Source organism: Lepisma saccharinum, chromosome 2 (genome assembly GCF_977018435.1).
Source record: "Lepisma saccharinum chromosome 2, izLepSacc3.1, whole genome shotgun sequence".
NCBI lineage: Eukaryota > Metazoa > Arthropoda > Insecta > Zygentoma > Lepismatidae > Lepisma > Lepisma saccharinum.
Genome location: NC_139230.1, coordinates 157,942,679 through 157,957,460, shown reverse-complemented (window position 1 = coordinate 157,957,460; position 14,782 = coordinate 157,942,679). Strand labels below are relative to the sequence as shown.

The 14,782-nt window shown below is 36.8% G+C and overlaps 2 protein-coding genes and 1 pseudogene across 2 annotated transcripts in view; 1 reads left to right on the top strand and 2 right to left on the bottom strand.

Moving 5' to 3' along the window:
• Positions 1-3,913: 3,913 nt before the first annotated feature.
• LOC145983726 (histone-lysine N-methyltransferase SETMAR-like) lies at positions 3,914-4,600 on the bottom strand. Its single transcript, XM_083116778.1, has one exon. It carries the CDS (start codon positions 4,598-4,600, stop codon positions 3,914-3,916), a length of 687 nt encoding a protein of 228 aa, XP_082972904.1.
• A 3,932-nt stretch (positions 4,601-8,532) lies between these two features.
• Positions 8,533-9,183, top strand: LOC145983725 (uncharacterized; annotated as a pseudogene).
• A 1,265-nt stretch (positions 9,184-10,448) lies between these two features.
• The window catches only part of LOC145984154 (Na(+)/H(+) exchange regulatory cofactor NHE-RF3), a 39,932-nt gene continuing 35,598 nt past the window's right edge, over positions 10,449-14,782 (bottom strand). Inside the window, exon 3 of the mRNA XM_083117633.1 lies at positions 10,449-13,501. Coding sequence (XP_082973759.1) covers positions 13,313-13,501 — 189 coding nt within the window. The 3' untranslated portion in view covers positions 10,449-13,312. The remainder of the gene's footprint in view (positions 13,502-14,782) is intronic.

Here is a 14,782-nt window from a genome sequence, read left to right as displayed (position 1 = left end):
TGTAGTTTATATTGAACATTTTTTCATTAATTTATGTATTTATCACTACTTATTAAGAACTCAAAATACCAATTCTATTCCTGGGGAAAGGCAAGGGGGGGGGGAAGTATATTTGTCAGCCACATGTGCAAGAATGTTGAATAAATGTTCGATGATAAAATCTTCTCCCATAATGTGCTAGTAATGTAATTTAGTTCGAACACAACACACAATCACTTCCAACCAGTTTCCCAATGATGCTTCAGGAAGGAGTCAAAATCTCGAGATCACGCCAGGGGTCCCAGGTTAGAATCCCGGCCTGGGAATGGATGTTTGTGAGTGTCCATACATCAATTTCATCACATCATCACTCATCCTCATCTTCACAAATTAGCCAAAAGTGCAGTGGCGTATGCTGGGTTTAAAACCTGGGCTATCTCTTTTTATCATAATGTTCAAATCATAATTCGTTCAATTTCTTGGATTTTAAGGTGATGTGACATTGCGATTAAAATACATGCATTACAGTTTACTAATAATTATAAAAATATCACTGTTTCATTAATATAAAAGAAATAAGGAAAACATTTCAAATATTTCATGGTTATTTATAAAATATAGAGGCCCATATTGTGAAATATTTATGTAGGCCTACGTGCGAGAATAAAATATACGCGTATAATAAACTTCTTGCCTTGAATATTTAATTTGGACAGGAACTCCATTCTTCTCTTGGTAACCTCTGTGGTAAAATGGTTATTATCCAGGCATGGACATGGATATTCTTTGTGAATGACCCTTCATGAATTTCATCGTATCGTCACTCATTCTCATCGTCGCGATTAGCTAAAGTGGCAGAAGAGCAAAGCAAAATAACAAATCAAATCCATTCTTCTCTTCTTTGCGATGCCAGAGGCCTGCATATCTTCACGATTTGAAGTTTATCCTCATGCAAAAGCCGAGTAAATTGTTTCGGCAATAGTTCGTTAATTATGTCATTCATTTTCGTTCACTACACGACGCAGCACAGATCATTCAAAACATATATACGTAATTCACTCACTCAATACACTTAAGAAAATCCACACAGTAAGAAACCTAATTTTCTTAAACTTCCTTGAATGCGATTTCCACTCGCAAAATGCCCTTTGTCATCTTCCGCCAGTCAGTCTACCCCAGCCAGTCATAAACAAAGCAGCAGAGGGGTTGAAAACATCGTAAAGCGTGGTTGGTAGAAGGTCAGAGGCCTGCGAGTTCTGCATGTGTTCGATGGGACAGTGTTGTTTTGGCCTAGAGGACAAATTCCCTATCACATGCCAGCCACTCTTTTCCCGTTCCTGTAATAGTAGTTTAGTTTCAAAATTTCCCTTACCTGGGAAAATTCCATGCTGGCATCGCTGTAAGGTTTTACCACCGTTGTAAAACGAAGAGTTCTCTGTCTAAGAAGCCACTAGAAATACGTCACTGACCACCTCCAGGCGCTGGTCGGGGAAGAATTTAACCACTGAAGTCTGTTGGTAGTTTTAAAGGAAAGGAGTCCATCCCCATGTATAGAGCGAGCACAAGGAAAACAAACCTTGGACAAAAAATCCCGGAGCAGCCTTTTCTTCCGTTCAAAGAAGCATAAGGAAGCATGGTCAACAGGAGTCGCGGGTTTTATACTATTATTTTTTTTTCCCGCGGTCGTTGTTTGAGAGTGAATCATCAGTCACATTCGATAGTCGATTATTTTCTGTATTAATCTGGGCTTCGGCGATAGCCTAGGTAGCCTAGAATATACGCGCCTGCAAAAGTGGCACAAAAAGCGAAGTAAAATAAATCAATCAATCAAAATCTCGAGATCAGTTTCAGCATATTTTTTATCATGCGTTTTTTTTAAACAAAACTGATTATTCATATGATCCAGTTGAACCAGAAGTACTCTTTCAAAAACATTCCTATTTATGTATTAACAATTCTGAAACTTAAAGAGTTTACAAATCATCCTAAGACAACAAATAGAATACTGGCATCAAAAGCATCTCTCCTCACTTGAATTTTTGAAATAATTCAAAATGTACATTCGATTCTTAGGTGGAGCCATTTGAAGACCTAGGTGCAACAATAGTGTAAGTGCTCTAATGCTCTCTCTCTCTCTCTCTCTCTCTCTTATTCTTTTTTGTGGAAATGAACATTTGCAATCTTCAAGGTTGGTACTATCAGCTGCTTCAAACTGCTGACTCCTATGACTGTCCTATGTCATTTTATAGCCAAAAGATGACAAAGGCATGTTTTATGTCCCAAAGCATGCTGCAGATGTAGAATCAATCCACAGAACATGTAGATGGTCGACCTTAAGATTGCAAATGTTCATTTTCAAAACATTTCAAGTGGTGAATGTTTCAGTAAACGATCCCAGAATTAAGATAGCAGAGATTGTGAAGAAAACAAACAGAGGCAAGAAATTCATGGAAAAGAAACATAGTGAAAAAGAAGATAATAGTGGTAAATCTTACCAATCATCAAGTGAGAAAATGTATCTGCCAAAACATTTAATTACGTAAGTGCATGTTGCAAGAAATAATGCAGATAGTAAATAAAACTTTATTTAGTAATGATGTATCACCAATCTCATCTGAATAAAAATATTACCTAAAAATGGCAGAAGAAATATCACCACCTAATTGTTTGTTTATTTGTCAAAGTTTGCTCTTTAAGTCCAGTTTAAGATCAGATAAGCAAACTTGTATTTAAAGTACGATCCAAACCACTGTGCAATAGCCTCCATCTGGGATTGAACCCAGGACTCCTTGATTATATGGTAATACCATTACCACTGGGCAACATTGGGGAGCCCTCCTAAGTGTGTCCGAGCTATTGTTCAAATGATGCTTGGAGGAAGAGATGTGTATCATTTGCATTTAATGTGAATGTTAAAATGCTTAGTGAAGCATCATAATTTGGACCACTGCATCAACAACACAGAATTTCAAATCTTTGAGACTGTTTTGCAACTTTCAATTTGTTTTCCTTTCAAAATCCAGCATCAACGGCAGAATGTCAGTGTCAAAGTTAAGCTTGTGAAATTATTGCAAATACATTTGGTTGCTAAAAATATGTAAATTGCAGCAATTACACACCTTATAATAATTCAAACATGATTTATGCAAAATCAGCAGGAGTTCAAAGAAATATTTTATTTCATTCTATAGAGTTGTTAAATCTAAAATCCAAATTGATCATGTAATAAATGAGATTAGTAACAAGATTATAAGAATTGTGTTAAACTTACTGAAATGAAGAAATGTATTCTGTACACACTGAAACATTTCAAATGCAAATTTCTAAATAAAAAAATTGCACCTACTCCATTCCTGCATCCTGGATTTCATTTAACGCGTGTGTGGGGTGATCAGGAATCCTGGTTTTTGCAATATAGTTCTTGTTGTTAGGCAAGCCCTGTAATCCATGTGCAACTCCAAAAAGTAGAATATCGCATCTTTCAACAATGCCCTGCGAAATGTCCTGGTAGAAAACTACTGCTTTGCATATGATGTCCTGCTCTCCATTTCTGGTCTTTTCTTACCTGCATATCAAAATTCTGAAAAAATTAAATTCAACACTAATATACATCCAGCTCTACTTGATTAAAGATCAATATGCTTATTCATATAATATTAATTTTAGGAAATAATCAATTAGGCTCATTCAATAAATAATGAGGCAGAGGTTATTTCACAGTACTTACATAACAAACCTCAGAAGTATTGTCCGCCACTGTTTATCCCATTGTGACACCAGTCACAAAATGGCATGCTTGTAGAACTCCTTTGGCTGCTGTTGGAACCAATTGCGCACCTACTCTTTGACGTCATCGTCTGATTGAAACTGTTGTCCCCGCAGTGCTTTTCTTAGCTCGCCGAAGATGTGGAAGTCACACGGGGACAGATCTGGACTATAGGAGGGGGGGTGGCTCAGGACGTTCCCACTTGAATTTTTTCAGACATTCCTTTGTTGTGTTGGCTGTGTGTGGTTTAGCGTTGTTGTGCAATAGGACAACACCACAAGAAAGGTGACCGACATGTTTCAATTTGATTGCCTTCCTGAGCTTCGTTAATGTTTCACAATACCGCTGGGCATTGACCATAGCTCCATGCTCCAGGAAGTCGACAAGGAGCGTTTCTTTGTGATCGAAGAAGAATGAAAGCATGACCTTGCTGGCACTAGTGTGTAGGGTCTTGAACTTTTTTGGTGGAGGGGAATCTGCGTGCTTGCACTGTCGACTTTGCCCTTTCGACTCTGGCTCAAAGTGGTGGCACCAACTTTCGTCATCAGTAACAATTGCCGAGAGGAAATTGCCCCCACCGTCATCATAATGCTGCAGCGATTGAAGAGACATGTCCATGCGACAGGCTTCTTGTTCCGGTGTCAACTGATGCAGGACCCATTGAGCGCACACTTTACAGAACTTCAATGTGTCCTTGATGATTGTGTGGACTGTACCATGACTAAGCCCCACTGATGCCAAAATGTCGTCTACTGTTACACGACAGTCTATCTTGATGAGCTCATCCACCTGCGCAACTTGCTGGTCTATGACATGCTTCGGTGCTCCACTCCGCGTGTCGTCCCTGAGGGACATGCGCCCTTCACGAAAGCGTTTGTTCCACTCCTACCTGAGACATACAGTGCCCCCCCCCCCCCCAATATATCCTTTCCATTCGTCGATGGATTTCATGACCCCATACACCTTCTGCTGTCAAGAAGCGCACAACACCCTGCTGCTCCTCTTTGGATGCCTCATTTACCCATGACAGTCAAACACAGAATGACTGGACATGGCCACTGCTCGGTTAGCAGCCTTTGTGCATATCTTGCCAGACACATAAGGGTAAAAACACAGTGAAGCACATCACACATCGCCAGAAACTCATGGGGACAAGTTTCCGGTAATTCAAAACCATGGAGTTAAATGGGGAAAAACATAGTGGAGCCCCGCTCATCGCGAAAGGTTCACAGGAACAAACACGGTTTGATCTTGGGTCCCTTGTTTCAAGTGGAAGGCTCTGTGATTGGTCCACTCAAGGTCACTTCTCCCTTTCCTGGAAGACACCATCCTGTTTCCCCACTTTTTTTTGACTGAGTTGTCCTTTGCAAGCTTGTGCGATGAAGGTCAATGTGCCTGTCCGACAGCCGGTTCATTCATTATATCCCGACATTTTTATGGCTTGACCGGACTCCATGCAATGAGCAAGGGTCCCTCACTGTGTTTTTACTCTAACAACATCTAGTGGGAAAACATGCGCGAATCAGTTTCACCTGCACCTCCATTTCGGGCCCATTGACCCATTTCTAACTACCATAGTTTTGGTGGAATATCCTCTGCCTCATTATTTATTGACAGCCTCAAATTTTATTTTGCCAACCACTGTAGCAGAGTGGTAATCACAGCATGCTACGATGCCAGGTGTAGAATCCAAGTCTGGGCATGGGTGTTCTTTGCGAGTGTCCCTTCACCAATTTCATCATATCATCACTCATCATCTTTGCGATTAGCCAAAAATGGCAGAAAAGTGAAGTAAAATAAACCAAATCAATCAATCTATTTTATTTTAGCCACTATATTATTATTTTATGGGAAGAAAAGAAATTTTTCACCACTTGGGTAGAGTCAAATGATCCAAGGAGTTGTGCCCACTGATACAAATGTATCCTTTATTACATGGAATTTCAATAATACATGTCACCTTGACCATCAAGAACCACTCAAAGGGATACAGTTTTGAACATATGGAAATTGTGGACACTAAAAAAATGGCAGGGCCTGATCTTATCCCCCCCTATGTAATCAAGTGGTGTGGTGAAAGTCTAAAATATCTGCTACATATACTCTTCAACCTTGTAATACAAACATCTAGATTTCCAGATAAATGGAAATTGTCCCATACCAAAAACATCAGATGAATCTCAAATTTCAAACTACAGACAAATTGCGATACTCTCTGTGCCAGCTAAACTATTAGAACAGATTCTTTATAAACATTTTTTTGCTCAATTAAAACCAATTCTCTCCTCGCACCAGCACGGATTCGTACCAAAGAGATCTGTCGTGACGAACCTCGTAGAAATTACAAACTTAATATCCACTGAACTTGACAACACAAGTCAGGTACACGTTATATACACAGATTTCTGCAAAGCGTTCGACACTGTAAACCATGATATTATCTTGAAGAAATTAGAATTTTATAACTTCTCCTCTTCCCTCATAGATTTAATGTGCTCGTATCTCAAATACAGAAAACAATACGTAAATTATCAAGGTTGCTGCTCCCATGAATTTGTAGCTGGCTCAGGCCTACCTCAAGGTTCTAATCTTGGTCCCTTGTTGTATTTAATATTAATTAACGACCTACCAAAACAGCTTAGAAATTCCGAGAAACTCTTATTCGCTGATGATTTAAAATTCTATAGGAGCATTCACAATGAAGATGATTCCATGAAATTACAGGAGGATATCGAAAATCTCAATGCATGGTGTAAAGCAAATAAAGTTAATCTAAACCATAAGAAATGCAGGACCGTAACATTGATCCGATTGAAACCCCCAATAAACTATAACTACGAAATAGCACACAGACAGACAGACAGACAGGGCAAACTCGATAAGAGATCTTGGTGTAGTGTTCGATGATAAATTATCATTTCAGTTACATATCACAAAGACTGTTAATGACGCGCATAGAAAACTGGGGTTCATTATGAGAACTGCAAAGGAATTCAATGAAAATAAAGCGTTGTTATCATTATTTAACCTATACGTTAGGCCCAAATTAGAGTACGCATCTATAGTGTGGAGTCCACAAACCAGTAAACAAATAGATCTTATTGAAAAAGTTCAAAATAAATTCATTCGCTATATAGTTTTTAGGATAGATGGTGTATATTCAAAGATGACACCTTATAATGAATTACTAATTAAATTACACATTACCTCCCTTGCAAACAGAAGAACCATACATCAACTCCTTTTTCTTTTCAAACTTCTTAATGACAAATTGGATTCTTCCTCTCTGCTTTCAAAAATAGCTTTCTATGTCCCCCATCCAAAGTTGTGATCAAGAAAGCAACTCTTTGCAATATCCCGCACCCATACAAAATCTGCAGAAATGGCTCCCCTGCGAAGAATGTGTAGCTTACATAATGAATGGTTAGAGGGGGCGTAAACTTGGACATATTTGCTAAATTTCCTGAGCATAAACGCTATTTAATGGACAACATTCTTACTTAATTTTTATTATTATTTTACCTTCCTTACGTGTATATATATAGCCATACATATATGAATGTAATTGTGTAAGATTTGATTCATTTTTTATCCATGGTAATGTATAAGGATGATATATATATATAACCTCTACGTATTTTTTTTATATCTGAAAATGTGTATAAATATTTTTGTGTGTATAAATACTCAAATGTAAGACATTTACTGTGCACTGTAAAAGGGCAGATGCCTGTTGTGTGCAGGATAATAAATAAATAATTTTAGTTTGTGAAACTAACCTATTTTCTTTTTATAGTAATAAAATACCTCAACTACAGATACCATAATCTCTGCACTTGATTATTTTATGTGCCAATACAACATGAATGCCACTTCGGTTGATACTTTTTTTTTTACATGTCAGTTTTGTATGCTTTTTACTAATAGCTCCTGCAATGAGAAAGGCATATATTAACTTACCATCTAAAAATTTCTGATATAGAAGTGTGTGGATTGTCACCCACTCCTATCTACCTACCTCAGGGTTGTAAATGATTCAGGAATTTAAAATGAATTTTCTTGCACTGTGAAACAGAAAATCAACAAGTGTAAATGGGTTTGCAGACATTAAGAACAGATTTCTCTAAATATATCAACTTTGGTTCTAGAACTGAAATTTTATGCACCATATTAAAAGGGTTCAAAAGATGTTCCATTGAAATTGGTTCCAACTCAAGTGTCTGCATAAAGTGGTACCATAATACTGTTAAGGTGATGGAGATCCAACTACCAGTGTAGTAGTTAAGAATGCATTTGTATGGGTGTAATAGTTTCAATAATTATTTTCTTCTTGCCACACAAACAAAATATAAGACTACAGTCAGTGTGATGATAGTGAAATGGTTTATGTGGCACCTATTTGGCAGGAAAAATTCATTGACCATGTCGGTCAACTGAACTTGGGAGTTTAGTTTAAAAAAGCCCATGTTTATCAAACTTTGACACAAACCACTGTGTGGGAATCTTACTGTTGGAGTAATTTATCCTTTCTTCTGTTCATATCCAAACTACTTCTAGCTAATTACATTAATTTGAAGGCAATAAGTTTCAGTTGAAAGTGTGTGTATTCTGTGCACACATTGTTCACAAAATGTAAGAAATATGTGCGTGTATGAATGGAGCTTGAAACAACATGGCGAGTGTCAAGTTTCCAACACTATACAGGGTGCATAGGCTATTTGAGAACATCACATTTTCAATGTATAAAAACCTTATACCTTATTAATGGTTTTTGTTGCAGATATACAATGACTGAACCTATATTGACTCAAGAAATGAAAAGAAGCACTGCGATTGTGGCCTTACATGCAAAACACAAGGATTTAGAAATTGCTAGGTTTCTGAATGTTGCCAGATCATTTGTCCATAAAGTTCGGAAAAGTTGGAAGCCTATGGTTGGAATGTTTCAAGAGTTTCGAAGCCAAAAAGGCATTCTCGACGTTCTGACATTATCAGGACACCACAATTTGTCCGAAAGGTTCACGAAATTATCAATGATACCCTCGGAAAGTCAATGCGGGCCATTGCAAAGGAACTATGTGTCAAAGGGCACAATTCGAACATTGGTTCATGAAGACATTTGATACAAGTCGTATGTGATGAGGAAAGTTCAATTCATGTCTGCAAAAACAAAAGAGAATCGTCTGATCCATGCAAAACGGTTACTCACCAAAGTCAAAAACCATGAGGAACATGGCATGCTGTGGTTTTTCTCTGATGAGAAAAACTTTGATCAAGACCAAAAGGTCAATCGCCAAAATGAGAGATGGTTATGTAAGGATCCTTCTGAAGTTCCCAGAGTTATGCATACCAAGTTTCCAGCAACTGTGATGGTTTTAGGAGTTGTGAGTAACAAAGGACAGGCCATACGTATTTCAACAGGACTCTGCTCCTCATAAGGCTAACATTACCCAAGAACGGATGTCAGACAATCTCCATGACCATGTCACACCCAACTTTTGGCCCCCTAACTCTCCAGATCTTAATCCCTTGGACTATTATTTGTGGTGCGTTGTTGAAAGAGAGAGTAATAAATATCCCCACAACACCAAAGAATCATTGAAGGCAGCCATTATCAAGGTGATGTCTGAAATAAACAAAGACCACTTGGTTCAGACCCGTCAATGCTTTCAGTCCCGTCTCGAGAAAGTTATTGAGGCTGAAGGCGATTTTATAGAGTAAACCATGTATACAGCCTGTACTGATTTTGCAAGCCTTATGTTCATGTGTTCACATTAATATTGTAAAGGCAATGTGTACACAAACAACATATCCAAAAGTCACTTGAACAGAAAAAGTGACATTTTATTCAATAAATTCCTGTTTTGGATTTTTCTTATTACTTTGAGGACAATCACTGACGGATAAGTGTCTGGTGTGGAGAGAAGGTGTTCCTGCCATATGTCTTACCTGAACCATCAAAGATAATTAATCTTCTTGTTTCCAAATCTTTATAATTTTCCTTGTCAGTATAGTTTGTCTACTTTGTGGTTATGTTTGCCTCTGAGTGGGGAAGGATACTACACAACCCTCATTAACTCCTGGAGTTAGGGGGGGCACTATTTCCAAATAAACAAAGAGGGGCTCTGCACCAAATGAAGAAATCAAAACTACTTTTTTTTTTGCCTCTGCTTCTGCAATTGCATTTATCTCCATGAATTTCTCCCCCTATTAATTACCCTGATTGTGAAATTGGACCATCAAGTGCATTAATTTTTACAGTGCAAGCTTTCGCGTAACCCATTCATAAAGTTTGCTAGCAGGCTTCACTGCACAGTGTGGTTTTCTGAATATTTACTTTGGGTGTACTGCCACACACAATTTCCTACGAAACCAGACTAACTCTCACCAGTATGCCACTAAGGAAAAAATAAGTGTACAGATATAGTGATATCAGGCTGGTCTAGATATATTCAAATCACAGTTTGTTGTGCAGCATCCTTGATATGTGATGGAGGAATGTATTTAGATCACCTGGCACAGTTACGTTTTAGGTTCTTGATCGGACAGTGTGTACATGGATACATGGCATATTGGGCCACTAACTACAAACTAAAACCAAATTAAGCAATAAAGTTTGCAGATACATGCAACAGGTTACATAAAACTTCAAGCAGAATTGCATAATTTGTAGTTCAGAGAGCAAATACATAAAAACTAAAAAAATCTTTACTTGTTTTATTTTAATTTCTTCAAATTGTTACAACTGATACATTAATTATGAAAAATGTACAATGTAAAGTTCATGTAGCAGTCAATAGTTACAGAGATGGTCAACCAGTATGTTTATTAATAGCTTTCAGAATGAAAATTTGCATACTACAGGTAACCAACATAGCATGTATCTTAACATTATTCACAAATACTTGAGTGAACAGTTATTCTGCTGCTTAACATTTTAAAACCCTAGCACATTTTTAGTCCTCCTCACAATATTACAGCAAAGAGCCTCTCTTCATGTTACAAAAAGGAAGAAAAATTGCACATCCCAAACCTCCACCCCAGTTTTTGTTCATGCCATCTCTTTGCACCAAGTCATCAGAACTCCATATATTATGGTAGAAAGCATGAAAAGAACAAAGCAAACATTGAAGCAACTGAATATCTGCTCACATAAGGTGTCTGGGAAACAGTGAAAAAGCCTCAGTTTTGTAGGGCTTTGAACCAAAACAATTTCATTTGAAATAAGAGGCGCTGAGGTATTGCTTGTTGGTTACTGTGTGTACTATGTGACAGCTTAAGTTTACCCTGGGAAGTACCATAACTTTTTGGCCAAGTATTAGTGTTGACTGTTACTCAAATATTAAATGTTGACTTAACCACAGAGTTAACATCCTATATGGAATATTTCTGGTTTTTGGTTTTACAACACACGTTTTTGTGCTGTCTCAAGGCACTTTGCGCAAAAAGCAAACAGTCATAGGAGGAGAGTGAACCATGCAGGAAACATGACTGTTCCATACGAGTGTTCCATTCTCCAGGACCACTGCACCATCCCAAGACTGTACATGGAGTTCAATGGACATGATGAGTTTTAGTGACTAACATATGAACTAAACTACAGAACAACGTAATGTACATAAGTCACACTTTTAGAAAATAATACTCATGAATATTTGCACAGACAAGAAATGATCCAGCATCTACATGAAAATAAACAAACATTCAATATAGATTCAAAACCACTTTTCATTTCCTGTTGAAATAATACCTACAAAAGCAGAATGCTCTTAGTAAATAAAGATTGCTTGAAACTGCATTTACTAAACTACAGAATTATATACCCAGAATATACTGATGTTAGCATAAATAGCAAACAATATATTCAACAAAAGCTGAGAACATATTACAATTAAGACTAACATGGCAGGTAAAAAATACCTCGAAATCTAAGTATATATGTATGCATGAATATTTGGCTTAAATTTATAACACTGTTATGATGCTGTCAAATAAAGAGATTTACAAAATATATATGTATATATTATCTTTGCACTTGCATATGAACAATGCAATGTGGTTATAAAATCGGTGATGTGTATCCAATCACAGCACACTGTACTGACTTTAGTCATCGTTGTTTTAAGATATGCAGCAAATACAATAAAATACTAGAAGGCACAATAATTCATAGATGTCTGTTATTTGAATTCCCTTTGTGGAACTAACTTCAGTGGAAACTGAAAAGGCAGCACACAAGCATATAGCTCAAGATATTGTTTGAAGGAAAGAAAGGATGCAAATTTAGATACATTTCACCATGGTTTGACAAAAAGATCAATGCTAATATTGATTACTGCCATCACTGTCCGCATGTGATTCCTAGTAATTTTTCCTTTTGCATTTTCAATTTCCACAAAGTTAAAATATCAATAACAGACTTTCAACAGTCTTATTTCTTACAACAACCTTGAAAACTAAATTACAGGGATTCTGATTAATACATATGTACATACACTGGTCTACAGTCACTGTTGTCTTTACTAAACAAAGGACAAATTAACAACATTTTCCTGCAAATGTACTTCAGATATTTAAGTTTCTTTAGTTTCACCAATTGAAAAAATCTGTCACTGCTCACATCAGTTCATTTTATGTGATAAATTGTTGTTCTATATATCTAGTGAAAAATTGCAATTTGACCAATTAGAAAAAATGTGCTTCTCCGTGAAAACTGGATATTTTGAATTTGAACTTTAGAACAATCCCAACAAATATCAGATTCACATCGATAATATTAAAGGACATTCAGAACAACATAACAGTGTCACTAAACTAACAGGAAAGACCAAAAATAGGAAGTGTTGTAAAATTACAGCGTTTTTATATTAGTTTTCAAGGTCATTGCATTCAGCATGTTGAGAAGGTTGTCATTTTAACTTTCTCTGTTCCCTCAAACCACATCAAAATTTACAAAACACTGCACACACAACTGTAACACAACACACCAGAACTATGATCTACCTTGTTAGTTATGTACAAATGTTTTACAAGAGCACAAACCAACCAATGACAGGTGCCTGGTAAAGCAGTCAAAAACTGGGTATTCTTACTTCCCTTATGGTTATGTCTAAAAAGAACTATTATGCATTTATTATTTACAAAGAAATCTTTTTTAAACACTTCCCAAGCAAAGGCACAGATAAGGAATGGAATGTACTCAATATAATAATATAAAATACTTTGAAAAAATAGAGCAGTTCAGGATTTTTTTTGTAAGAAAAGTTGCGTGAATGGCTCTTTTCCAGTCAAGATACCATTACTTTCAGAAATACATAGGTGGTTTGGCACAATGTGTGCTACATTAGCTACATTATTATAAACATTTCATTCTTGAGTCAGTTTACACAGCATGCTTTTGGTCATATGTTCATGCTGTTATTTAATGAATACATTTAAATATGGACGGTTTTAGGTTTCAAAACAATACTATCCTTCTACATAACTCAGTCATTTGATTTTGTGCATGCACTGATAAAGACATGTACCTATAGATATAGACTGCCAATACAGTTCATAGCTTCTGTTTTACAATGTTTGAACGATATCATATTTTTTCTTGAAATCCATGGTGTCCTTCTTGGGATCATACTTCTTTCGAGCTGCCAACTTGGCACGTAGTTCCTTTGCCGACATGTTTAAATTTAGACTGCCATTCTGATTGTTTGAATTTGTTACACCATTGCTATTTCCATTAGCAGCTGGTTTAGAGTTAGACTGAAAATAAGGACAAGCATCAGATTATCCAGGTGGAGAGAAAGTAGAAACTGCAAACAAATACACTTTACAAAATAAGAAATGTAAACAGATATACAAACCTAAATGCTCTGATATAACAGGGAGTAAAGTATAGAAATTTAGTGAATTCCTCTTTAGGAGGAATCACGTCTATTTAAAATGGAAAAACTTTACAGATAATTGTCTCAAATTTTATATTTACAAGTTTGATACATGCATTTTTTTTTTATATCAAAATAAGATAATTTTGAACTTCCATGCATGTTATTACAAAATTGATTACCTATAATTATTGGCATTTTTACAGGTAATTGGTATAATTAACAAAAATGAGCAGGCTGCTAATGATCACACTACAAAGGATACTTGTTACATTGAGTACTGGATTTGAACTTCACATTCTTCCTTTGGTTTCATGGTATATCCCTGTTAAATTCACTCCTGTACACAAATTTGTTATGCTGACAGTCACCCAGGAGACAAAATCCAGTACAATGTGGTCAAATATGGAAGAAATATTTAGAGTACCCACACCAACAGTACTACAACTTTACAATGATTTTCATACATTTAAAAATAAAAGGTCATTAAACCCTTTTTCAATTCATAGAAACCATTTGGCAAGAAGCAGATACGCAGATTATTTTGAAGTACAAAAATCTCGTACTGCACAAGACCGTGCATGCATGAAAATGAATTTCTAAGAAGCAGGAAATATAAATAAACCTGAACCTGGGTGAGATGGGAGAACAGTCTCTGGCTGAACCTCACCCTCGAATAAAGAAAATTTGAATTTGAACTCTGGGTTGCTGTGTGGTTTTTATGCACACAGCTGGAAAATGGAAATGCGTATGTAAAAGTTTGAATGTTTGTAAATGCTCTTCACAAAGTTGCGTTTTGCCCAGTAGCAAGAGAAGCCAATGGTTATTTTCCCTCAATGGCCTTCCTGTTTCGAAAGTAACAATATGCCTTGCCCTAGTGGTTGGGGGCGGGTCAGTTTGTAGGAGGTTCAGACTTGTTACGGCTCTCAGATACTCAACCAGCTGCTGGGTCTCAGATTCTCAGACAGTTGCCAGCTCTCAGATACAAAGCCCGATGGATGCATTGAGATACAGAGAATGAGCGCTGTATGTATGGCCTCTGCATGATAAATTACAGGGGTGGGTTAGTGATATGCTAAATAGTGCACTCGTAGCTCAGATAAGATGTACTATATGTCCAGATAGTAAATGCTTGGTTGATGGTGGCATTGTTAGCAAA